Raw genomic sequence first — 27,379 nt, 5'->3', positions numbered from 1 at the left:
GCAGAAGGACATACGCGACTTCTTTGCTCGTAAATAAATGTTTTTTTTTTTTTGTGCGTGTCTCATGGTTTCGGGACAGATTTTGCTCATTTTTTGGTGACACGAAATTTCGGGTGATACGAATATTTTCGCCTCCCCTTAAGATTCGTATCACCGAGATTCTACTGTATGTTTTTCTAGTTGGTACGCTCTTTCTTGTGGTCTTCTTTTCTTCCCGAGATGCATGAACAAGGTTCTACTGTATTTGGTAATTTTTGAATATTAAGTGATACTGAACAGTTCCTCTTCAAATACATACAGTTCGGGTGGAATATGCTATTCATATTCGAAACTTCGAATATCTGCTCATCCTTACTGCCTAATTTTCATAATAGAGTGAAATCTCGGCATAACGAACATCAGGAGATGATACACGGCAATCTAAGAAACCCCAGATTTCTAAATATTAGTTTGTAGCACTCGAGCATTGTTAACATGTGTGGGGATGCGCGACTCTCGCGCGTCCCCTGATGTTTTTCCCGCATAGCGTGCCTCCTGTAGTGCGGCTTCGCCGCGTAGCCGGCGTGATGCCCGCGGCGGTCGATATGGTTGGGGCGCAGTGCGAGAGACGACGCGAGTGTTGTGCTGCTAACGCCGCCGACAGGCGAGGTTACTTGGGCGCCGAAAGGAAGGCACTTGGTCTCTTGGATTCGAGACAGCGAGCGGGACGGACGTGCCGTGCCGCGCGTGTGCCGACGCATGCTTCGGCGAGACCGTCTCGCGTGGTCGCCTTGGAACGCACCACCGTTGGCGTGACTGTACACGCGAACGACCAGGCGTTGGGATCCAGCATGGGGCAAACATATTCGCTAGCTATGCGGTCGCGGTGAGTCGGACTTCTAGATTTGTCGCGCGCCCATCGGCATGTTTTGGGGATAGCAACTCGGCTAGCAGGCACTGATCTATGAAAGGTGCAATAAATGCCCTTGTGATTGTTTTCACTACTGTGTTGTCGTTCCTTTGTACCAAGAGCACGGAGGAGAACCCCATATCTCCCACATCTGGCGCCCAACGTGGGGCTCTTGGGGCATCGGACGATATATTTAACAGTTTTGCTTCGTTCGAGACCTTTGTTTGAACCGAAGCATAGGCCTAGCGTGGATTTTGATCGCTAGCGTCGGCGGCGTGCTTTCTTGAGCGAGGCGGCGGTGGCTGTAGTGTGTTTGAACATGTCAACATGCTAAGCCTTTTCGCAAGTGTTTTTCTTTAATGGCATTCGTTGGTACGAGAGCCACGTGGTCTGCATCCTGGGAGAGCGAGGCTGAGCGCCCGCGGAGCAGTGGCAAGCCTGAAACGAGTGAGTACGGAAGCCTCGTGGGTGGTCCGAATTTCTTATGTAAATAGCTTCTCCTATCTCTTTGACTCTGATCAAGTCGCAGCTCTGGGAGCCGGGTGGCCGCAGGCCACGGGTGCCACTACGGGCTGACTGGTATTGCGGCCTGGCACCGGCCGCTCCGACACCGTCTGGGACGGTGGGCGCCGTCAACTCGGATGCTGTGTGCACCGAGCGGAGTAGGACCACCTCACAGAGCTGACGTCTCCTCGCGGCTGCCTGTGCGCCCATTTTGGGTGTTTGTTGGATGCCGGTTGTTTCAGAGTAGCGACGATTTAGGCCTAAGGCTTTACGAAGCTGCCTGTCGCACGTGGAGGGGCACAACCCGGTGGACCGTGGCGTTGAGGTGTTGCACTTTGCGTCCCTCATTCTAGTTAGCCTCACACGAATTGAGATTACTCGTTCGACCCAAGAAAGCGAGCTTCGTTCACGTGAACTTAGCAACTGAGTAGCTGCCCGATCTTTTGCTAGCCGAGTTGAACATCGTACCACGTGGGCGATGCGCATGCAGAATTCCTCTCCCTTGCACTACTGTAGTGTTTGCCGAGTGTGTTGAGTATACGCAGCGTCATTGGAGTCACCCCGGGCGATGGTGATGCTGTGGCCAGTTCGGCGCAGCGAGTTCGGCGGCCTCCTGCATCCAGCTCACAACCCTCGACGGCGGACAAAGGAGCCAGCGGTCATCGACAGCTACGGCGGCTCTTGCCAGCAGGGCGCGTCGGCGCGAGCGACGCTTGCTCGTACCGACTACTGCGTCGTTCCCGGAGTCCTGGACTGGAATCGTGCCGTCGAGTCCGCAAAGCTGCTGCTGTGACCGGCGGACGCCAGCGGTGTACCCAGGGACAATGTCGGCTCGCATGTTATGGACAGCGTGTGGACATTTCTTCAGCGCAGCCACTGTTGCATGCACTACCTTGATGTTAGACCGTGTGACATGTTTCGCCGGAATAAGAAGTGATTTAAGGTTAGGGGTATGTGGGGATGCGCGACTCTCGCGCGTCCCCTGATGTTTTTTCCGCATAGCGCGCCTCCTGTAGTGCGGCTTCGCCGCGTGGCCGGCGTGATGCCCGCGGCGGTCGATGTGGTTGGGGCAGAGTGCGAGAGATGGCGCGAGTGTTGCGCTGCTAACGCCGCCGACAGGCGAGGTTACTTGGGCGCCGAAAGGAAGGCGCTTGGTCTCTTGGATTTGAGACAGCGAGTGGGACGGACGTGCCGTGCCGCGCATGTGCCGACGCATGCTTCGGCGAGACCGTCTCGTGTGGCCGCCTTGGAACGCGCCACCGTTGGCGTGACTGTACACGCGAACGACCAGGCGTTGAGATCCAGCATGGGGTGAACATATTCGCTCGCTATGCGGTCGCGGTGAGTCGGACTTCTAGATTTGTCGCGCGCCCATCGGCATGTTTTGGGGATAGCAACTCGGCTAGCAGGCACTGATCTATGAAAGGTGCAATAAATGCCCTTGTGATTGTTTGCACTACTGTGTTGTCGTTCCTTTGTCCCAAGAGCACGGAGGAGAACCCCATATCTCCCACACATGACATGAAAACTGATTACTACGTTATTCTGAAAAGTTCGGTGTTCTGAACTTTGCTTGCAGTACTGAAATATTTTGACATCAAAACTATAAGCAGTCAGCAAGGGGATTTTCGAAAAATTTGTTACTTGAAAAGTTTGTTAACCCTTTCGCTGTCGGACGTTTCTGGCCGTGACGCACTCCCAGTGTCGGCTTGGTTTCAGGGAACGAGCATAACAGGGAATGAACATAGCTATTTATTTTTGATTATGATTGGTATACAAATAACATAGTCAATGCAATATGCACATTTCAGTGTTCTGCAGCTGTTGTTAGTAAACATCATCATCATCATCAGCCTGACTATAAAATCCGTTCAACATCCGAATCTGACGATGCGGAACCCTCTTCCTCTCATGCGACCTTGTCCGAGTCCGAATCCGAGCTCGGCTCGTATTCTGAATCGGAATTCAGCCACCGCTCCCATGAGCAGACGAAGGTCCCGCGCGCCGAGCCATCCGAAAGTAACCGCGCGCAGGGAGGATGCGTTTTCAGTCGCCCGCGCAACGGAGAGAAATCGGACGTTGCGTGATCAAGAAGACAGAGGGAGATGAAAAAAGGCTAAACAAAGTTCGAAGGGCTTTACGTTTACTGCTGCAAGTCGGAAGCGAGGGCGTGGCGAGAGAGCGAAAGCAGCAATCGAGTCACCCTTTTTGGAGAGGCAACGGCACGTGCGCCTCAATTTGACGCGCCGTAGCAGGCACACCAACAGAAGAAAAATAAAAACCTTCAAACCAGCGGAGATTACAGAACAACCCTTGAACCCATAACCACACGCGCGCGACGCATGATCCAGCGAATGCGGAGCCACCGCGCCACTCAGCAAAGAGAAAGTGGGGAGTGGCAGTCGCACCGTACTCTTCAATACATGGGTTAACACAGGTCGGGGCGAATATACGAACTTTTAGAAAGAGTCAACAGATGGCGTGGCAAATCCAGGAGCGCCTGCTTTGCGCTCAGGCGCGAAATTTTGAACGCACGATAGAGAATGTACCGGTACGTCAGTGACACCGTGGGGGGGAAGCGCGATGACGCACCGGTACGTCCGTGACAGCGAAAGGGTTAAGGAGCCGTTCGTAGTAATGAGGTTTCACTGCATCAGCCTTTAAACAGCATCTAAGCAGACGACGCACCTGGTGGTAAGCGTGCATGGCACACGTTCTAGCATGCTGCCTCCAAGACTTTTCAGTGCACCACGCACACCCAAAGGTGTCACCTAACATCGGAGGTCACGCTGCGGAGCCACACGTCCGCAGTCATGTGTCACTTTCTGCAAGCAGTACTGTGGCACTTTTTTTTTGTTTCGGTATCAAAAATGTAAATTTTTGCTATCTTTTCATAACGCAACCATTTGCATTTCAAACATGAAATTTTTGAATGCTATTATATACCTACATTATCTCAGACTAGGCTTTTCACACAGTCCAAAATTTTGTTGCTGTTGGCCTTTGAAGTTTATGAAGTAACTATAAGCACACACCGTGCGCACACACCTCAATGACACGCTCGAGCATGGTGTCCAGCTTGTCGATGTCGTCAGTGGCTCGCTGGTAGTTGTCCTCGTACGCCTTGCGGAAGCGGCCAAACTTGGCCGCCAGGGCGCGCAGCTGCTCGTCCTTTAGCAGCAGCTCCTCACGCAGCTGCTCCAGCTCCTGGCGCAGCTGCAGCTTGGCACAGATGGCATCCGCCTCAGAGGAGAAGCCCCGCTGGGACAGCTCCTCCTGCAATTGCCGACCCTGTTCCTGGTTGACGGCCGACAGGCAGCGGTTCTTCTCCTTCAGGTCACCCATTTGCTGGAACAGCAGCTGCACCCACCAGAGTTCTCTCCATCAGGACAGCAACAAGACACCTGCTTCTCTCAGTATTGCAACATAAACACATCAGTGTCCCCTGACATACAATTTTTGATGCAGGGTCAACTGCACGTGCAATTTTCTGCCAGAAGATCGAGCAGATCCCATATACTGTGGGAATCAGTGTAAACAAAGCTTTGCCAAGCGGGGAAGACAAAATGGCACAACACAATACGAGATGTGGTTTTCTGAGGTCTTTTCTTGCTCTCGTTGAGTGTATTTTGGCAACAAACACGTCCCACCCACAGTGGCGACGAACCTTGCCGACAAACGCAACACTAAGAAACATCACCAAATACAACCTCCTAGCTGCAGTCAGTTCTGGACCACTGAAGCTGCAGAATTTTGCCACAGCAAGTAAACTTATCAACAAATGAGGGAACGGCTGCAGAGGATTCTTTTTTTTTATTGTGTAAGTCCTCTATCTTCATTGTCAACAAGTACAGTGCTGAGTAGCCAGTGGAGTACTGGGTTGTGGTGAAACAACCTCCTGCTAAGCCTAAAAGGAAAGACAGATGACAAAACACCAAAACCCAGGCAGGCAGGCAAAGAAAGCTTTGCTTTAAAACAAATATAAATAAAAGCTCACTCATTTCTGTCATATTATTTTAGGCTACAGAGTTAGTTAAGCTTCCAAGTGCTGGTGGAAAATCCAAAAATTTGTTCGGGAAATTACATTTATTTATAGCATGTACAATTAAATCTTGAAATAGAAAAGTTCAGTATAATGAAATTCTCGATATAACAAGGTATTCAACATTTTTTAACTTCTTGTCTATAGAACAGAGTGTATTTTGAACGTCAGTATAGAAGTACGTTTGTGCACAACTTCAATATAATCACTGCTGCCACGAAGGAATACCAAAAGAAAAAATAGAAACTTCTTTGGATGAAGCTGGTCAAATGGTTGAATTACAAGTGACTGCTTGCGAATGCAACTCCCAAATCACACGCCACACCACGAAGAGTGCCATGTTCGGTATAAAGTCTAAGTGTCCCTATATCGCATCCTGCAAGCTGCATTTTTTAGGTGCGAATGAAAGTGTGCAAGGGTTCTGTCACATGTAGCTGGAAGAAGTGGAGCCGAGACCCGAGCTTACAGCGAACACACACACAAAAAAAACTGTTTATTGCCTTACCCAAACTCCCCAGCCCTGCTCTCGTCACTCCCCCTTCTGCTCACAGCAGTAGGTGGCACTAGTAGCCGGTGGCGCTAGCAGCACAACACTAACAATTGTCACACTTCCTCTCCCTTTAGTTCTTGTCATGGAGAATACTGGTTCACAGGGCGTCTTGTCCGGGCACTTTTTCGCAGTGCGACAGGGCCCGATAGGACGACTGCTGCTGGCAGCCTAGTTCTGTTGTTTGGCTGACTTTGTGGCTGTTCTGGCTCAGCAGCAGCTCCTGCAGGCTCCACAGGCTCTGTTGCTTGTTGCTCATCTGGCTGGTCTAGAGGCACAGTGTTTGCAGATGATGGTGGCTGTACAAGGGAAGGGCGAATGTGGTCCCCATGTCTGTGCCACACAGTTCCATCTTGTAATACAACCTCAGATGAAGCGCTGCTCGTAGGACCGCTAACAGAAGCAGGTACCCATGGTGGACCTGATCGGAAGTTCCTGGTAAACGAACATTGTTTAACTGCGCTAACAAACGGGCCGCCTCAGAGGAGAAGGACTGTGCCCGTCCTTGTCCCATGCTGTCTCTGTGGTCCATTTGTTAGCGCAGTTAAACAATGTTCGCTAATATGTACCAACTCGCCCAACAACAAATTCTGCTAAACTTCCTGGTAAACACTGGGGCACCCGGGTCCATTATTGGCACACTGCGACAACCCTTGTCCGCATGAAGGTTTTGCTTTATCTGCTTCAGTTGAACAGACGATCGAAGGCTTGGGCGCATGACATCCAAAGGTGTCTTGATTCTTCTTCCCATGAGCAGCTCGCACGGCGCACGGCCTGTTACTTCATGAGGCGTTGAGCGGTAAGGGAAGAGCACTCTGGCCATGAAACTTGCCAAGGTTGACGACTGGGCGTGTTGGTATAGCATATTAGAGGTTGGATTGCGCAACATTTTGACGAGACAGACAGAAGAGACACACACCACAGAGCGCTACTTGCAACTATCGTTTTATTCCCTTGTCAGTGGAATAAATACAGGAAGACACTCAAGGGGGAGGGCGATAGCGACAAAAAAAAAAAAAAAAAAAACTTTTTTTTGTCGCTACCGCCCTCCCCCCCTGAGTATCTTCCTGTATTTATTCCACTGACAAGGGAATAAAACGATAGTTGCAAGTAGCGCTCTGTGGTGTGTGTCTCTTCTGTCTGTCTCGTCAAAATGTTGCGCAATCCAACCTCTAAAACACTCTGACCACTTGTGCCCTGAATTCACCCGGTGTACTTTTCTTCAGTTTATCTTTGATAGTCTGTACTATCCGCTCTGCAGCCCCATTGGAAGCAGGGTGACATGGAGGCACCAGCATGCAACGGATGCCATTCCTGTTCAGGAAGTCGGCGTACTGGCTGCTGGTGAATGCTGGCCCATTGTCGGAAACAATGATGTCTGGCAGACCATGTTGAGGAAAGACAGTCCTGAACACAGAGATCGTGGCCTCTGCAGATGGTGATGGAACAGGGTGAACTTCTACCCACTAAGAACGAGCATCTACCATCCCGAGGAAGTAGTGTCCCATGAATGGACCTCCAAAATCAACATGGATCCTTGACCGTGGCTTGTCAGGAAGTGGCCTTGGCATACCTGGTATCCTCCGCCCAGATTTCTGGTGCACTTGGCAAACAGGACAGTTCCGCACCTGGTTCGTCATCTCACTGCCGATTCTAGGCCTAGCAATCACCTGATTTATCAATTCCAGGGTGGCCAGCATGCAAAAGCTTAAATACTTGGGATTGCAGGGACTTGGGAACGATGACACGGGCTCCCCACAAGAGGCATCCTTCATGCAGACTAAGTTCATTGGTCCTCGTAGCATAAGGGCCCCAGTCTCCACCATACGGAAAAGGACTCCCAGTCAGGACAGCCTCAGCCACTTGTGACAGCATGGGATCCCTTGGCGTAGCACGTCTTACGACTGCAGGTGACAGGAAATCAGGGTATGCTTGTTCTAACATGAAGACATTAACAGGCGTAGAGTCACGAACCTCAGTTGCGGGAAGAGGTAGCCGGCTGAGTCCATCAGCATGGCCTAGCATACTGCCTGGCTTGTAGACGAGTTTGAATTGATAGCTTTTCAGTGTGAGTGCCCTCCTGAAAACTTTCGGTGATGCCTTGCTTGGGACACTTCGACTTGAAGCAAAAAGTCCTAGCAATGGCTGGTGGTCTGTTACAGCGGTGAACAGCCTTCTTCACAGGTACTGATGAAATTTGCGGACACCAAATACGAAAGCAAGACCTTCCTTGTCAGTCTGACTATAGTTCCGCTCAGCAGCAAGCATAGTACGTGAAGCAAAAGCTACAGGTCTTTCGGTTCCATCTGCTTCGGTCTGTGCCAAGACAGCACAACACTATACGGTGACGCAACTGAGCACAAGTGGTTTCTCAGAACAGTAGTGGGCCAAAACAGGTGCACTGACAAGAGCCTTTTACTTGTGATGAACGCTTGCTGTTGCTCTTTCCCCCAGCTCCACTTTTCCCTTCAAGAAGCAGCTGATGCAAGGGACGCAGTCTTGTTAAGATGTTTGACAAAACCCGTATGTAGAAATTAGGCAGGCCAAGATAGGTTTGAAGCTCCTTCACATTCTGTGGCTCCGGCGAATTGATGATGGCTTCTACCTTCTTGGGGTCGGGCTTTAGACCTTGCTTGCATATAATGTGGCTCAGGTATTCCACTTCGGGAGCAAAGAAGATGCACTTCTCCAGCTCCAACCTAAGGCCCACTTCCCAAAGTTTCTGCATGACAATCGTAAGATTCGCCAAGAGGTCTTTGTCATAGATGCCTGTAATAACAATATCGTCAAATTACACAGCTGTTTTCGGCACAGCATGAAGCAGATTTTCCATCTCTTGCGGAAAGATAGCAGGTGCCGCAGAGATGCCAAAAGGTAAGTGTGTATACTGGAAGAGATCCATGTGTGTGTTGATGGTCACATATTCACGGCTTTCTACATCCAGAGATATCTGCTGGTAGGCGTCTCGCAGGTCAAGTTTGGTAAACTTCTCACCTCCCGACATGGCTGCCCACAGCTCTTCAACCTGCAGAACTGGGTAGGCTTCCATGAGTGACACAGCATTGACTGTTTGCCCTAAATCTCAAATTCTTATTGTGCCGTTCTTTTTCTGAACTGGCCGAATCGCCGCTGCCCATTTGGCTGTCTTCACAGAAACGAGAATGTTCTCACGCTGCAACCTCAGGATCTCCTGTGTTACAAGGTCAACCAACGCGAACGGAAGTGGGCGTGGTTTGCCGAATTTCGGCACTGCATCTGGAGGCACAAGAATTTCGGCGGAAAATCACTTGAACGTGCCAATGCCCCCTGCAAACACCTCAGGAAAACGAGTGATCAGCTGGCTGACATCACTAACTTGGTTAAATTGTTTGAATCCTTCGACGCCAATGCCCAAAGCTTGGAACCAGTTGCGCCCGAGCAACGTTGGAGCAGTGCCACTCGTGAGGTACAACGGAAGGACCTGTTCGTGCCCTTTGTATCCGACGCAAACGTTTGCCTTGCCCTTCACTTAGTGGGATTCTCACCCATGCTCTTGGGACAAAGGAACGACAACACAGTAGTGCAAACAATCACAAGGGCATTTATTGCACCTTTCATAGATCAATGCCTGCTAGCCAAGTTGCTATCCACAAAACATGCCGATGGGTGCACGACAAATCTAGAAGTCCGACACACCGCAAACGGATAGCGAGCGAATATGTTCGCCCCATTCTGGGTCCCAGCGCCTGGTCATTCGTACGTACGGGTCACGCGAACGATAGCGCGTTCGAAGGAGCCCTCGCGAGGCAGTCTCGCAGAAGCATGGATCGGCGCACTCGCGGAACGTCCGTACAGCTTGCCGACCATGAATCAAAGAGGAAGTGCCTTCTCCTTTCCGCGCCCAAGTAACCCCGCCGTGAGTCGGCGTTAGCAGCGCAACACTCGCGCCATCTCTCATACTGCACTTCAACCACACCGACCACTGCAGGCCCCAGGCCACACGGCGAAGCCGGATTACAGGAGAAGGGAGCCAAGCGGGAAAACGACGTATCAAGAGACGCGGGAGAGTCGCGCATCCCCACAGCTTGCTCGAGCTCCTCACTAAACCCGCGCAAAAATATGTTTGAATGTTCTAGACTCATTTCTGGAAAGGCACGTTGAAACTTGTCTACTGGCATTAGGAAGAGGCTTGCACCGGTGTCCAACTCCATCAGAAACGGCTTCTCGAACATTTCCACGATGACAAGGAAGGGCGGTACAGTCGGCTCACCGCTTAGGTGCCACATGCCAAAAACGTCAGCGCCGCGAGGAACATGAAGCACGTCAGCGCCGTCAACAGTGTTTACCTGCGCGGTACGTGTTGATCGTGTCGGAACAGTCCTCACAGCAGAAATGTTTTCCTTTGCAAATGTGTCGGCCTTCCACGAGTTGCAGACGACCGCCAAGTGCCCCACTTTCTTGCAGTAGTGACACTGCGACTTGCTTTGTCTACATTGCGACGCTAAGTGACTTCTGTCGCCGCAGCGGTGACACGCCATGCTCTTAGTCGTGGACACCACCTGGTGAGTAGGCAAACCCGGTAAACTACTTGCAGTTGCCTGACACAGTTCACCTTTTTAGCGGCTTCCATCGCCCGGGCAGTTTTCACTGCGTCATCAAATGCGAGGTCAGAACTCTCGAGTAGCCGTGTCTAAACCGCTGCGTTGTTTATGTCACACACTATTCGGTCTCTCAGCATGTTGTTGAGTTCGGTTGCAGTGTTTAAACAAACACTTGAGGGCTGCAACAAAGTTGCTGACTGCTTCTCCTTCGGAACGCCCCCTTGAATTGTAGCAAAACTGTTGCACTACGACAGATGGGGTGGGGGCGTTGTGCCTGCCAAGTGCGGCCAGTATCTCATTGAGTGTTTTATCTTGGGGTGTTTCCGGCTTTACAAGGTAGCGAAGCAGCGCATAGGTACGAGGCCTGCAGCAGCTAAAAAATATTGACCTTTTCTTTGCTGGCACAACGTCCTTGGCTTCGAAGAACTCTTGAACAAGCTCCACGTAAGCAGGCCAAGCATTGCCTTTCCCCTTGGATGCTTCAATCCTACCGAAGGTAGGCATGGTAGTTCATGCAGTTCGGTGCACCCTCGTCACCAGTTTGTCACATATAGCCGGAAGAAGTGGAGCCGAGACCCGAGCTTACAGCGAACACAAAACAAACTGTTTATTGCTTCATCCAAACTCCCCAGCCCTGCTCTTGTCACTCCCTCTTCTGCTCGCAGCAGTAGGTGGCGCTAGCGGCACAACACTAACAATTGTCACAGGTTCGTGCCGAGAAGGATGGCAGTTTGATGAGCATCATGCTAATGCGATCAAGCGGGTGAGGGGGAGAGTGGAGGGCAGGTTGGCGCTCATCTACTTTTCTGGTTACTAAACGTTATTTACCTGCCCTCATCATTATCTGAAAGCTGTGTTTTACCGAGATTGGTCGTGGCTGTCACCCAAAAGCAGTCATGCTTGACAGGTCAGCCTTATTATAAGCTATTACAAACAAACAAACAGGGCTGCCATCATCCACATTTTTTGTTTACTCGGTAAATTCAGGGCAGGTGATCCTCCCACATAAAGGGGTCCGAACCGGCTTGGTGAAAAAAGAAATGTCCGCGAATAGCATAAGATGTTGTGAACATCTCAGCAAAGTGTTGCAGTCGTTCGTGATGCATGGAGCTTGCAAGCAGAGCACGAAGTCACCTTTCTTTCAAACGCTCTCTTTTCGACAGAGGCCTGTCAAAAAGAGAGTGCTCCTCACTCCTCACTCTTTCCTGGACGCTTTATTTAGTAATGCAGTAGATTCGCATACGCGGCTGCTATTGGTCTTCAAAAGCGTAGCTTACACAGTAGCTTAGACCAATCAAGAAGGGCGTCTGGCTCGGAGCGTTTCTTCCTACTGTTACTGTGTATACTTATTGATGAAGTTTTATAAGCAGGCTGAAGTAAGTGAAAATCTGCTTTTGAATTTTGATAATAATTACATACTCCCTAAAGAAGCCGACTATCATCTACTGATTCGCAGCCACGACCACCTGCGTAGAAATTAAACTTTGGCTGCCCTGCTTATCAGTGTTGTAGCGTATGGGCCTCACTAATTTCTACTTGTCTTGAACACTCAGCTAGCCTCGAACCATGCAAAACTTAACGTCAGACCACACGCACGCTTGCCAGCCCATGCTCAGCCCTAGCCGCTCGTGGTTAGACGCTTCGGCAGACTTACTGGCAGTGCTTCAAGACGTGCAAGTTGGGCGTGGCTACTAAGCAGCTGCAGGACAAAGCTGGTCGCACCCCGTAGCACGGACAGACTGAAGCATGCGAGCACGCATTCATACCTTTTCGTGCCCAAAACAAACGCTGCGCATACGCACTAGAGTTGCATGTAGCTGCAGTCTGCGATGTGGCGTAGATACCACCACGGGGTGCCGCGACGAGTCCGCTCGCTGAGCATACTGCAGCTCTCTGATGACAACTGTGTTTGGCTTATGTTTGGCATGACACAGGCAGCAAGATCGGAAGTAGTGGCGTCTACATGAACATGCAAAATCAAATTACAACTGTGTGCCACAGTGACACTCGGCAGGCGGAGCGTTCTGGACGTGCCCCCCTCTGCCATAGCCTTCGCAGTGCGAATCATTGAAGAAGGAGCAGAAGCACTGCAAAGGGGGTGTTGTTTGATTGCTAATAACTCCGCTTCTGCTGAATGCATTGAAGCACTTTTTGCAGCAAAGTATGTCTGAAATAACATATCTTAACTTCAAATGCAGTTCTCAACTTGGATAAAAAGTGGCTCAAGGCCTCTTTGAAACATTGGGGCTTCTGATACTTGCCCACTACAGTGAGCGGAATTCTCACTGATTCGTCGGCATTGCAGCACAACAGAACGGCAATCCTCAACTTGCTTTTCTGCCTGCACTGACATACTTGGCAGAGGCTCTTCTCAGGCTGAAGGCCAAATAAGAGGCCTGCCTCCTCTGCATTAAACACATCTCGGTGCTGACAACCCGCAATGAGTGATGGCAACATCTAATTACGATCTAATCACTCACGACTGACTGGGTTTGCTTCGCCACTGATGCCTTTGAAGGCCCTGCTTTGAAGTGGTGGAGCCAGCCGCTGGAAGGCTGACGCCCACCAGTGCCAAACGAAATCTCCTCGGCTTCATTGTGCAAAAACATTACTGTCGATGTTCCCGCTGGCTGCAGTCACTTCTTTAAACCACGTTAATAGTGTCCTTCAGGGGAGGTATTTTGTAAGAGTCTACCTAGTGGACATGTCCATTTCATCTGCGGTTGATAGGCTGAGCTGGGCAATCTTATTGCTGAGAATCTACTGTACATCACACGGCTGCGGGTTCTCCCATTGATCCCCCTGTTGAGTGGATCGGACCGTGTTCGGCACACACAGATGGTGGGAAGCACGAAAGAGCATGATGTGCGCCAGCCAGCCTTTGATGGCCCTCCAGGTTGTTCTCTGAGGGGCGAGGGCAGGCGCTTCCCTCTATGCTGTTTTGAGCTGACCTCGATTTTTTTTTTATGTTGTCACAGTCGGTAATGTGGGAAAAGGAGGACGATGATGGTGGCCTTGGAGACGACGAAGAAGAGTGTAACATTATCGCTGCTCTACGCTTGCTGGCTCAGCCATTAAAAGCCATCTGTAAATAGACGCACGCTTCTTCCTTCCCGTAACATCTTTGGTGGAGGTGCGGGGTAATCACTTGCGCAAGACGGAGCTCCGCAGCGGACGTAACCTGGCCGCCATGTCATCCGAAGGTGAGAGTTCAACCACGGCCCCGTCGTCGGTGACGACGACGTGCTCATGAATGGCGCACTCATGACGATAGACCCATCTGCTTTTACTGTGGACGTAATGTGCCTCGCAACCCTGGCATGTTTTCCGGGATCGACAACGTTGACGTCGATGACTGGTTGCAGAATTACGAACGGGTCAGCGCCCACAACAGGTGGGATAACACGCTTATGCTGGCCAATATAATATTCTACCTCAAGAAAACGGCACGGGTCTGGTTCGAAAGACACGAAGAAGAGATTACGAGTTGGGACCAGTGTAAGCAGAAGCTTAGAGATTTGTTCAGCAAGCCCGTCGGCCGCCAACGTGCTGCGAAGAAGGACCTTGGGACCCGCATACAGACGTCCACTGAATCTTGCGTGGCATATATCCAGGACGCCCTCGCCCTTTGCCGCAAAGTGGATAACAATATGGCAGAGGCAGACAAGGTCAGCCACGTTTTAAAAGGCATCGCGGACGACGCGTTTAACCTGATTGTTTACAAGAACGTAACAACGATCAATGAAATCATTAACGAATGTCACCGCTTTGAAGACGCGAAGAGTTGCCGCATAGTTCAACAGTTTACGCGTCTACCTAATACCGCAGCTTCATCGACGTGCGAAGACGTTTGTCCACCACGTGAGCCCACCTCCTGCGAGAACGTCGTACGTATCGTTCGGTGAGAAATCGTAGCAGCGTCGCCTGCCACGCCAGTGACGCAGTGCTTTGACAATTCCCGGCCGCTTGTGTCTCTCATTCAGTCGGTAATTTGCAATGAACTTGCCAATGTGGGCCTTCCGTCCATCTGCTCCGCCAGCCGTCCTGACTTTGCTTCGTTTGCTGCCTCAGCCCCTGTTCACCGGAGCCAATACGGTCCATATCCGAGCTATCGCAACCCGGCCAAATGGCGCACTCATGACGATAGACCCATCTGCTTTTACTGTGCATGTGTGGGCCACATCTCTCGCCACAGTCGAAGTTCCTGGCCATCCCACTCTCGACCAAGCTTTCCCGCCTATCGCCACTCCCCACTGAATCCTCGCCCGCCATCACTCTCCACCGAGGTTGAAGACGCTCCTGACAACGCTCGAGCCACCGCGACCAGCCGCTCGCCATCACCACATAGTCGCCGCCCCCGTTCGCCCCAGCTGCGTCGCTCTCCATCCCCAGCTTACCGTCGCCGCTCTCTGACGGGAAACTAACTGGGGCAGCTCCTGGAGGTGACGCTGCTCTAGAACCCCGGCCTGAAATTCCTCTGTTGACCCTGCCTACTAATCGGAACCTTCTGGACATGGACGTGGATGGTTTGCCCGTTACAGCACTCATCGACACTGGAGCGGAAATTTCCATCATGAGTGCGGAGCTTCGAACGCGCTTGAAGAAAGTACTGACTCCTGCTCCGACTCGACTGCTCCAGGTCGCCGACGGTGGAACTCCGGCTGTGCTTGGAATGTGTACTGCTCGTGTCAGTGTCGCCGGTCGCCACACGTCCGTTTTGTTTAGTGTGCTCGAACGTTGCACTCACAATGTTATCCTCGGACTCGACTTTTTGGCCGCTCATTCTGCTCTGATTGACTGTTCCGCCGGCGTTGTACAACTTGACCTACCACTACCTGTCCCCGTTGACCTTCCTGCTCAAGCTCCAACTCAGCTTTGTTCCGTGGATTTTATATGCCTGCCATCTCTTGCAGCAACCTGCATCCCTGTCTTAGCCTGCAGACCTGTACCTGACGGAGACTATGTCCTTACTGCCGCGACTTCAGTCCTGCTTTCTCACAATGTCTCCTTCCCGCACACCATCGTTTCTGTTGCGGACAATCAGACATGTCTTCCCATCCTAAATTTCGGACAGTGCCCACAAGTACTTCCTCGAGGCATGTCTCTAGCCACGTTGTCACCGACGCACGAGTGCCACATTTCCGCTTTATCTGTGGCGCCGTCTTCGACAAATGCTGATTCTGCGCCTTCTGCATCAGCCCCAACCGACGACTTTACAAAGATGATTGCACCGGACCTCTCAACCCAACAAGCCGCAGAGCTCTGAGGCCTCCTCGAGTCCTACTCCGACATTTTCGACCTGAACGATCGCCCTTTGTGTCAAACTACGGTCGTGAAGCATCGTATAAATACCGGCGATGCAGCACCTGTTCGCCGACGCCCATACCGGGTGTCGCCTTCTGAGTGACAAGTTATCCAGAGCGAGGTTGACAAGATGCTTGCCAAAGGGATTATTGAACACTCTTCCAGCCCGTGGGCATCCCCTGTTGTTCTCATCAAAAAGAAGGATAACAGCTGGCGATTCTGCGTTGACTATCGTCATCTAAACACGATCACCAAGAAAGATGTATATCCACTTCCCCGCATTGATGATGCTCTGGATTGTCTCCACGGTGCCACTTATTTTTCATCTATAGACCTTTGCTCTGGATATTGGCAAATTGCCATGGATGAACTGGACCGTGAAAAGACCGCATTCGTCACACCAGACGGACTATATCAGTTCCGGGTAATGCCTTTTGGCTTGTGCAATGCCCCGGCGGCCTTTGAACGGATGATGGACATGCTCTTACGTGGTTTGAAATGGTCCATCTGTTTGTGCTACTTGGATGACGTCATCGTATTCTCTTCAACTTTTGCGATGCATATGGAAAGACTTTCATCTGTTCTTTCTGTTTTTCGCACTGCTGGCTTACAGCTCAACTCGTCCAAGTGCCACTTCGGTCACCGCCAAATAACCATGCTCGGACACCTTGTTGATTCGTCAAGCATTCGCCCCTACCCCGCTGAAGTTCATGCTGTGCAGAATTTCCTCGTACCAACTTGTGCCAAAGATGTTCGCAGCTTTATTGGCCTTTACTCGTACTTCCGCAGGTTTGTGGAAAATCTCGCCCATGTTGCCCGTCCCCTGACTGACTTCCTGAAGAAAGACGTTCCTTTCTGTTGGGGCTCTGAACAGGCGTCTGCTTTCTCGCAGCTCATCTTTCTGCTCACCACACCTCCTGTTCTCGCCCATTTCGACGCCTCCGCTCCGACAGAAATCCGCACTGACGCCAGTGGCTATGGCATCGGCGCAGTTTTAGCTCAACGCCAATGTGGGCACGACCACGTCATCGCCTACGCCAGCCGCCTCCTCTCTCCTGCAGAGCGCAATTACTCGATTACTGAGCGCGAGTGTCTCGCCCTTATTTGGGCAGTGGGCAAGTTCCGACCCTACATATATTGTCGACCATTTACAGTTACAACCGACCACCACACCCTTTGTTGGCTTTCCTTCCTCAAAGATCCTACCGGACGCCTCAGTCGCTGGGCGCTACGGCTACAGGAATACACATACACTGTAGTCTACAAGTCGGGTCGTCTACATCAGGACACCGACTGCCTGTCTCGTCATCCCGTCGGTGTACCGGACGGTTTAGTGGATGTCGCACCAATCTGCGTTCTTTCACTCTCTGCCTTGCAAGACATTGGCGCTGAACAACAACGCGATGAGTCGTTACGCCCCATTATCGAACGCCTGCTCTCTGATCCGTCTGACCCATCCCTTCACATGTTCGTACTACAAGATGGCATCCTGTATCGCCTCAACATGCACCCCGACGGGCCCGAGCTCCTAACCGTCTTTATTTGAAGTAGTAGCTTAGCGCAAAAAAACCACAGACACAAGGAAGACAGACAAGGACAAGTGCTTGAGGAAGGAAAGCCTTGAGGAAGGAAAGCCAACCGTCCCAACCGTCATTCCATCTCATCTACGACAGATTGTACTGCAGTAACTGCACGACGTTCCCACCGCTGGACACCTTGGCGTCACGCGGACCTATGACCGAATTCGGCGACGGTTTTTCTGGCCCCATCTCAACCGCTTCGTCCGGCACTATGTTGCCGCGCGAGTCGTGTCAACGCCGGAAAAGACCAGCTGTGCCTCCCGCCGTACTGTTGCAGCCTTTGGATATACCGGCCAACCCTTTTTTCGCGTTGGCGTTCATCTTCTCGGACCATTCCCTATATCTAATGACGGAAATAGGTGGATTGCCATCGCTACGGACTATACAACTCACTATGCCATTACTAGAGCCCTACCGACCAGCTGTGCCACAGACGTCACTGATTTCTTCACGACGTTATCTTGCACCACGGTGCACCTCGTCAACTTCTCACCGATCGCGGCAGATACTTTCTTGCCAAAGTCATAGACGACCTACTTCGATCATGTGCTACTAAACACAAACTTACTACTGCTTACCATCCTCAAACTAACGGTCTTACCGAACGCCTGAACCGCACATTAACTGACATCGCGACTGGGACATTGCTCTACCATTTGTCACGTTCGCCTACAATTCCTCGCGCCACGACACAGCTGGATATTCACCCTTCTATCCCCTCTTCGGCCGCGAGCCGACTTTGCCTTTCGAGACTCTCCTTTCGACCACACTCGACTCGCCGACAGAGTACACTCGGGATGTCATAGCCACAGCGACCCAAGCACGTCAGATTGCCCGCATTCTTCTTTCTGCTTCCCAGACAAGCCAGAAGTGCCGTTACGACCAGCGCCATCACGACGTGCACTACGAACCAGGTGCTCTTGTGCTAGTTTGGTATCCAACTCGGCGTGTTAGCCTTTCGGAGAAATTCCTCTCACCGTACTATGGCCCTTACCGCATCCTTCGCCAGGTGACCCCTGTCACATATGAAGTGTCTCCGCTGGATGCCACAGTGCCTTCACCTCTCTCTGACATCATCCACGTCAGCCGCCTCAAACCCTGCCTTTCTTAGACCGATGAGCCACACCAATAAGGTGCTTTTTCCGACGGGGGTGGAAAAAGACTTTTCACAGTCGGTAATGTGGGAAAAGGAGGACGATGATGGTGGCCTTGGAGACGATGAAGAAGAGTGTAGCATTATCGATGCTCTACGCTTGCTGGCTCAGCCATTAAAAGCCATCTGGAAATAGACGCACGCCTCTTCCTTCCCGTAACAATATGATTCTCGCTTGACTCATTCTCTCCCTGTTTGTTTGCACACCGTTTGATTGTCTTGTGCATTGTTCTTGTACGAGTTAGTTCATGCAGTAATCGGAAGGGGCCATTTGTGCTCGTCATAGCCATCGTGTCGCGAAAGTGAAAGCCTCTGTCATTCAAGGAGAAGCTAGGCATTCTGGAGAAGGTGGACAAAGATCCCAAGCAGATAAGGACTGACTTTGCCAAGGAGTTAGGCTCGGCACTGTCTACCCTGTACAAGATCGTCGGTCATCGTGACCAGATAATGAATGGTGTTCAACATTCACAGTCAACGCTCAAGAGGCAAAGAGTGTACATCGTGTGCAGCTTGAGAAAGTTCTCCTAATATGGTTTAAGGGAGTAATGGTGATCGGAATGAACGTCGACGGCAAGGTGCTGCGCGAGAAGGTCGTCGTCATCACACTCTCACTTGGCATGAAGACCTTCCAAGCAACCGGGGGTTTTATCCATCAGTTTAAGATGAGGCATGGGCTTCCTTACAAGACTGTAAGCAGTGGAAAAAAAACAAGTGATCGAGGCCTCCATGAACGATTGGATGGGGACACCCTGTCTTCACTCATCACTGGATACGAGTCACATGTGTTTAACACAGATTAAGCCAGCCTATTCTATACTTTTCAGTCAGAGAAAAGCCTCTGTTTTAAAGATGAAACATGCCAATGCATCCAAAACACTAAGCAGGGGGTTGGAGTTTTGTTTTGCAGAAATTTCAATGGATGGGGAAAAGTACAGTTAAGAATCATTGGCCAATACAAGAAACCCTGCTGCTCCAAAATGGGAGACCATATGCCTTGCATTTACTGGGCCAACTGCAAGGCTTGGATGACGTCCGCATTGTTCACAGATTTTTTTACCTACCTCGATTGCAAAGTGAGCAGCCAAAACAGAAAGAACTCTTTGGTCTCGGATCAATGTACCAGCCACTTGAAAGATACCACCCTAAAGACGTCAAACTTAATTTCTTTTTCCCAAAGTATGACAAGCCATACTAACACGACCTAATAGGAGATGAGAAAGCCAGTGTACAGCATGGATAAAAGCACTTCAGATGAACAGCCAATGGAACTTTATTGTCGTATGTTTTTCTACCTGCGGGCTACCTCAGCATTGTTTTCATGGCCTGGCACATACCCACAGCAACGATACAGGATTTGGAATTTGACCTCCTTTAAAAAAAAAAAAAAAAAAAAAATCATCGTCGCGCTGCACGAAGCTCTGCAGGCACTGCATAGATGGTGCAAAGTTGATGTCATTAGGAAAAGTATGGCTTCATACGAAGCACATGCACAACCTCGGGCAGATGCCACTGGGGTTTGGAGCAGTAAGGACTGTCGGGAACAACTTCATAACTCACGTCACTGACGCAGTGCAGAATTGTGTACGCTGACAAATAGGAGTCCAGATCCACACCTGGTCACCAACGTTGTACGTGATGGATCTGTGCCGAAGATTGTAGGGTATGGTATCGTAGTCCTGTTGTGCTTGGATTCGCAAACGTGCAAGCTGCCTGGCTTCCTCTGCTAGTTGCGTAAACTCCTCGGCACCAGTCTCGTTGTCACCACACTCGTGTGGCAGCATGACGGCCAACATTGTTGTTACATTCCGGCCGTAAACGAGTTTGAAAGGTGTCACGCGTGTTGTCTCTTGGTGGGCCATGTTATATACAAATGTAACATAATGTAAAATCTCGTCCTAGTTCTTGTAGTGTACATCGATGTACGTACTGTTCATGGCTGCCAGAGTCTTATTCAAACGTTCTGTCAGCCCATTGGTTTGGGGATGATAAGCTGTTGTCTTTCTGTGAGTGGTACCACTTAGTCACGAAACGGCATCCAGAAGTGCGGCCATGAATGCAGTACCACTGTATGTTATGACCCTTGCGGGAGTGCCATACCTTAGGATGACGGCTTTGATGAAAAATTGTGCTGCCTTGGCTGCTGTTCCCCTTTGGAGAGCAGCTGTTTTGGCATATCGAGTAAGATAATCTGCGACGACAATTGTCCATCTATTGCCAGCAGTAGACATTGGAAATAGACCTAAAAGGTCCATGTCGATTTGTGCGAACGGCACTTGCGGTATTTGGACAGGATGCAACAGTCCAGCTGGCTTGACAAGTGGGGCTTTGTGGAGCTGGCAATCCAGGCATGTCTGGACGTAACGTTCCACGACCGCCACAAGTCTCGGCCAGTAGTACATTAGCCTAATTCTTGACAAGGTGTGGGTGTAGCTCAATTGACCAGCAGTCGACTTGTTGTGACAGGCATGTAGGACTTCGTCTCGAAGAGATGCGGGACTGACAAGTAGGTAGCTGCTGCCACTAAGTGAAAAGTTTTTTTTATAGAGAACTTCATGGCGCAAGAAAAATCAAAGCAGCACTCAGTCTAATAACCTCGGCAGGCTGTTTGTTCTTTCCTCTAAGGAATCAATAAAAGGAACCAGCCCTGCATCTTCGCGTCGCTGGCATGGAACGGTGACAGTATCTGCCATGCCTAGAAAAGCAGCATCGTCGTCGTCATGCACTGCAGTCTCAACAGGAGACCGAGGAAGGCAGCTGGCGTCAGCGTGCCGCTTCCCAGATTTGAGCAGCACTGAAAGAGCGCGAGGCAATACAAACACAAGTCAAGGCAATGCTTGAGGTCGGGTTATTTGGCCATCTAAGAGTCCTTTGGCATTGCCTGTCGTATTGATGAAAAAGGACGGTAGCCTGCGCTTCTGCATCGACTATGAAAAACTCAACCAGATTACAAAGAAAGATGTTTATCCACTACTGCATATCGATAATTCACTAGACAGGCTACGAAACCCATGTTACTTTTTGTCAATGGACTTGAAAAGTGGCTACTGGCGAATCCAAGTTCATGAAAGAGACCGTGAGAAGACCGCTTTTCTGATGCCCAATGGGCTTCATGAATTTCAAGCACTTCCCTTCGGATTGTGTTCTGTGCCAGCAACGTTTCCACGACTAATGGACACAGTACTTTCAGGCCTCAGATGGCAAACCTGCCAGGTGTACCTCAATGACGTGATTGCTTCCTCCGCCATGTTCGAGGAACACTTACGGAGACTGAAGAAGGTCTTTAAAGCAATACACTCACTGGTCTAACTTCGAAACCTGAAAAGTGACATTTTGCTTTTGAAGAACTTCAATTCCTTGGTCACGCCATTAGTCATGAAGGTGTCCGACCTGACCCTGATAAAATTGCTGCTGTCGCTAATTTCCCCACGCCATCTGATAAAAGTGCTGCGCGACGTTGCCTGGGCCTTTGCACCTACTACCGGCGGTTTATTGTGGAATTTTCGCACATTGCGTGGCCATTAACACATCTCACAAAAGAAGACTAGCAACAGGCATTTCACGAGCTATGGCAACGGCTGCAGACGTCTCCTGTGCATGCACACTTTGATGAAGACGCCCCGACGATTTTTCATAGCGATGCTAGTAATGTCGGCCTTGGAGCAATGCTTGTTCAGCAGCAGGACGGCACCAAAAGAGTGAAAAGAGTGATTGCTTACGCCAGCAGGATGCTATCAAGAACGGAGGCTAACTACTCCACTACAGAAAGAGAATGCCTCGCAGTGGTATATGCCGTCCTGAAATTTCGGCCATTTTTGTACGGTCGCTGTTTCACCGTAGCCAGTGATTGCCATGCACTCTGCTGAGTGAATAATTTAAAGGATCCAGCTGGTTGGCTGGCACACTGGAGTCTTCAGCTACGGCAGTTTGACTTCACTGTTGTATACAAATTGGGGAGGCCTGTGTACAGCACGGATAAAAGCACTTTATATTGACAGCCACCGCAGTGTCGTTGTTGTTGTGGCCTGGCACCTACCCGTGGCAGCAATATGGCATGTGGCAATGATATAAAACCGTTGGACGTGGGTATCACTTGGAATGCCAAGTGTTACTTTAAGAGCCTCTTGGTTCATCGGTTGCTGAAGCTACACTGGGAAGACAAGAAACTGAACATCAACATCCTAGACGAGCTGGGACCCCGTCTCACCAATGAGAATCGCTTACTCTTCTGCAAAATGCGGCTTGGGAAGGCCACCCGAAGAGAATCTGCAAGAGCCAACAGTTGCAAGTGAAGATTGGAATGTGCTCTAGGGATGATATTCTCACCACAGACGACAATCTGGTGACCAGCGGTTTGCGTACTGCAGAGGACATTGAGGAGAAAGTTTCCACATCACAACCAGATGTTTTGAGCAGTGAGAATGAAGACAATGACTACAGCAGTAGTGCGACTGGCAGCCCACGAAACGCTCTTTTCTTAGACATGCTGAGGCATGTAGTGGCATTAGAGAGCACATGCGTGCGAGATTTTATGCCTTCCACAAGGCGATCGTTGACGATTAGGGAAAGAAGCCCAGAAAGAGATTGGAGATTTTTTTCTGGCCACAATTCACTTTTTTCTTAATTTTGTGTATGTTTGGAGGATATGAATTTCGGGTGAAACGAATATTTCGTGCAACCCTGTGAAATCTGCACCGGCGAGATTTCACTGTATAGCCTGCATATGATGTGTGATCATGCGTGATATGATGCTTTGACGTAGACATGTTTAGATTCCCCTACTGCATACATTGCAAGAGCACTAATGAAGAGGCTACTGGTAGCTGATCATTGCTACTTGCAACACAAGAGAGACACAAGGCCAACGTACACACAAACAAGTGCAACTAGTGACTGTTTGTTCTGACAGAAATTACTACGTCTGAGTTGTGCCCCAAGTGCCCCCTCTGTACATCTCTGTTTGCCTCTTGTGTGGATATAAACTGTTTTACAGAAACACTGGAGTACCACTGTCATGAGCTAGGAGAGGTGTGAAACCCCCAATTATATGACTTTCTCGGGACCGTGAAAAAGCGTAGTAAAATTCGGGCGTCGTAAACTACGAACATAAATTATGGCTATAAAACACTACTTATTTCGCGCAACGGATTTACAAGAAACTTCAATGTAAACTACTAACATCCTCTGCAGGGCTCAGAAACCCAAATTACAAAAAAGTAAATGCGATAAGAATTAATGCTGCAGTACAGGTACCAATCATGCTTTATTCAAACGAACCTTTATGGCACTCCACTGCCCAGCGCCACGATTCCCACCAGCCAGCGCGAATTTTAATAAAAGTCGGTAAATTCCTTTTGGACCTTGTTTGATCCATGAACCAAGAGCTTTCGCTCGAGTTGGGCAACGTCCAAAAGGAGGTCCTCTGCGGCGTCGCATGGACAGATGAAGTTCCGAATGCTGCCTAAGTGCCATAGCACCTTGGCGAACATGGTAGGCACAGGCACGGCATCTGTGGCGTCGTCGTTGTCCTCGTCCGATGTCGCAGCGGTGTCGGCACTAGGCAAAGCCTCCTCGATCGCATCATCTAGCAACGCCTTGCTGTAGATCGCAACGTTGTCATTGGCCTCCACGTACTCGGCGAAGGTAGTGGTGAAGTTTAAACCCTCGAAATCATCATCGACAAAGCCTACATCGGCCTCGAGCGGCATTGAGGTTGTTGCATCCCCAGCAGAGGAGGCAGTCTCTCGCTTAAAGCCACAGTGCTTGAACGAGTAAGCGACTGTGCTTCGCTACACTGCGTTCCATGAACTGGCAGTAAAATGCATGGCGTCGAGCACAGTGATCTTTTTTTCTGACTCGCTGTGCTCCATAGCCGCAGCCGACGCTGCACTAACCGCTACAGGTACCCTTGTTTGAAGCACTTAATGATGCCGGCCTCCGGTGGCTGCAGCCGGCTTGTGCAGTTGGGAGGAAAAAAAAGAAACCTTTATGTTCCTCAGGCTGGACGTATCGGGTGGGTGGCACGGTGCGTTGTCCACGAAAAGCAATATTTTCTTCACCTTAGCACCCATTTTCTTATCCAGCTACTGCAAAAAATTGCTAAAGAGCGAAGACGTCATCCACGCCTTTTTGTTGAAGTTGTAGCTGCTCAGCAGCGTCTTCAAGTTCTTAAAGCACTGTGGCTTTGCAAACTTTCCAACAACGAGCACGGGCAGCATCTCAGAACCGTCCTCCTTAGCACAGAATAGTGGAGTCACACGCTCTTCACTACACTTGCCACCATGACAGCTGTCACCCTTAAAAGCAAGGGTTTGCTTGGGCTGCATATGGTAAAAAATACCGCTGTCATCGGTGTTGAAAATGTCGCAGGGCTTGTGTGCAGCCATCATCTCTGGCGGCGACTCCACTCGTTCACCGTCGAAACGTCCACGGAAGTGCTTTCTACGCAGGAGCGGCGTACACAATCCTGCTTCGTTTTTTAAAGCGATCCAGCCACCCGTTTGATGCCTGAAAGTCACCCATGCCCAGACGCAATGCCACAAGGTCCGTCTTTTCTTTTAGAATGGCGCCACCAACGCTGATCGCAGAGCTCTGTGCTTGATGCAGCCACTTGACGAGAAGCTTTTCTAACTTCTCATGCTGTCCTTCTTTTACCGCTTTCCACTTGAGCCCGAACTTGTTGCATTCTGCAATATCACCGCTTTGTTTGCCAGGATCATCTTAAGCGATGATTCGGGTATCTTAAGGTCCCAGGCAATGCTGGCTTTCATGGCTCCATGCTGCTTTTCCGCTTCCTCGATAATATTCAGCTTATTGTCAAGCACGCTACCGCAACGAGCAGGGTCTCAAAGATGCTGCAGGTTTTCCTGCTCTGGATGTTCCCCTTGGAATTCAGCAATCTTCGGCCGGCCGAGCCCACCCAGGCACCACCTTTCTGCGACACGGACTGCCGGTTTCCCAAACACCGCCCGACGAACAGCAACGGCACTCAGCACGCACCTGGTCTTGGCATCGACAACTTCTTCGCCTGGCAACCGAGCGCTCTTGGCATCGACAACTACTTCGCCTGGCAAACGAGCGCTACTATCGGCGCTCATGATGCACTTGGTCTACATAAACGGCCGCAGTCCGGAGGCCAGTTGGGGCATGCTACCGCAACAAGCTGGGTCTCAAGGATTCTCCTGCCGGTTAGTTACCTCCCGAACGCGAAATGCATTCGATGTAATGATCCTTTCTTATTTGCGGTGTCGTGCTCCCTGGACGCCCTTGACGATTGCCGGTGGCTGTTAGGCCTGACGCTTTGTTCTTTCTGTATCAATGGCCATCTAGTTTTTCTTTTACTTGTTTTGTCTGGCGACATTGAATTGAACCCTGGACCCCCAACCCTTCAGTCTATATCAGAGGCCATTGCCCGAATGGAGCTCTCGCAAAACACCATATTGTCCGAACTAGCTTTGATCCGTTCTGCTCAGACAAATATAGAAAGCATTGTCAGTGGTCTCAGCAGCCGTGTTGATGTACTAGAAAAAAAAGTTCAAGTCTTCCAATCCACTGACCAACCCGTCGCTAATACTGTCCTCGAAAAGCTGTCCTCAGAAATCAAGGAGCTTGCCGGGAAATGGGACGATTCAGAGAACCGCCTTCGCCGAAACAACCTGTTGTTTTTCGGAATTACAGACGCCAGTGGCGAAACGTGGGCAAAGTCTGAGTCGCATATCATATCATTCTGTGCGGAGGACCTTGAAGTAACTATCTCTAGTTCTGATATCGAGTGAGCTCACAGGCTTGGTCATTTTTGCGATAATAAACAACGTCCCATTATAGTCAAACTAAGCAGCTTTAAAACGAAATCGAATATTTTTTCAGCTGAATCTAAACTGAAGGACATGTCATTTTCAATTCGAGAAGATTATTCTACCCGTGTACGCAAAGCTCGAGCAACGTTATACGCATATCGCCTCAATAGTAAGCTGCCTTTTAAGATCCGTTTTGATAAACTAGTCATTGGTAACAAGCAATACACTTACGATGCCGGATCGGATTCTGTACTCGAATTGAAAATATAGTGTTTACCACGTATTCCCAGGCTTCCACAGCTAACATCGTATCGGCCAGTACATTGCCCTGTCAGCACACCAGCAGACCAAACAATATCGGTTCTACTTACCAATATCCATAGCAACTTTCCTAAAAGGGATCGTGTCGAAGCCATTCTTGAAGATAACCTTACTGACATCGCTGTTTTTACAGAAACATGGCTAACCCCCGATATGTCATCCGATGAGCTACTGACCAATATGCCATTTTCTGTGCACAGACGTGGCAGGGTCGGACGGAAAGGCGGTGGTGTGGTGTTCTAGTTCTCGTGAATCCCAACCTACCTTCCTCTGCACTCGATATTGAATGCCATCACGAAATTCTCTGCGTGAACATATCTCTCCCTGGAAGCACTAACATACTCATCGCTTGCTATCGTGCGCCTGACTGTGACATTTTCTTTGTAGAAGAACTACACACTGTCCTTCTCGGTTTGCGCAACCGCTTTCCTAGAGCCAACGTTATTCTCTGCGGTGATTTCAATTACCCTGATATAATCTGGGCTACTTTATGCGCTATTTCTGGCCAATCCAAAGAATTCCTCGATCTTTTACTTATGTATAATCTTACACAGACAGTCAATATGCCAACTAGGATCAACAACACCCTTGATTTAGTTTTTGTTTCGCGCCCAGAAATGGTCCATTCAATGTCTCGCGCTCACGGTCTCAGCGATCATAATATAA

General features: G+C 50.1%; 1 protein-coding gene across 2 annotated transcripts in view; it reads right to left on the bottom strand.

Annotated features, from left to right (window-relative positions):
* The window catches only part of LOC126536453 (uncharacterized), a 355,533-nt gene that overhangs the window by 66,135 nt on the left and 262,019 nt on the right, over positions 1 to 27,379 (bottom strand). For both annotated transcript variants that reach the window (XM_050183418.3, XM_055073277.2), the window contains exon 13: positions 4,442 to 4,753. In XM_050183418.3, coding sequence (XP_050039375.2) covers positions 4,442 to 4,753 — 312 coding nt within the window. The remainder of the gene's footprint in view (positions 1 to 4,441; positions 4,754 to 27,379) is intronic.

This window comes from Dermacentor andersoni, chromosome 3 (assembly GCF_023375885.2).
Source record: "Dermacentor andersoni chromosome 3, qqDerAnde1_hic_scaffold, whole genome shotgun sequence".
Taxonomy (NCBI): domain Eukaryota; kingdom Metazoa; phylum Arthropoda; class Arachnida; order Ixodida; family Ixodidae; genus Dermacentor; species Dermacentor andersoni.
The sequence above is the reverse complement of the archived record's forward strand: the minus strand, read 5'-3'. Positions and strand labels throughout refer to the sequence as shown.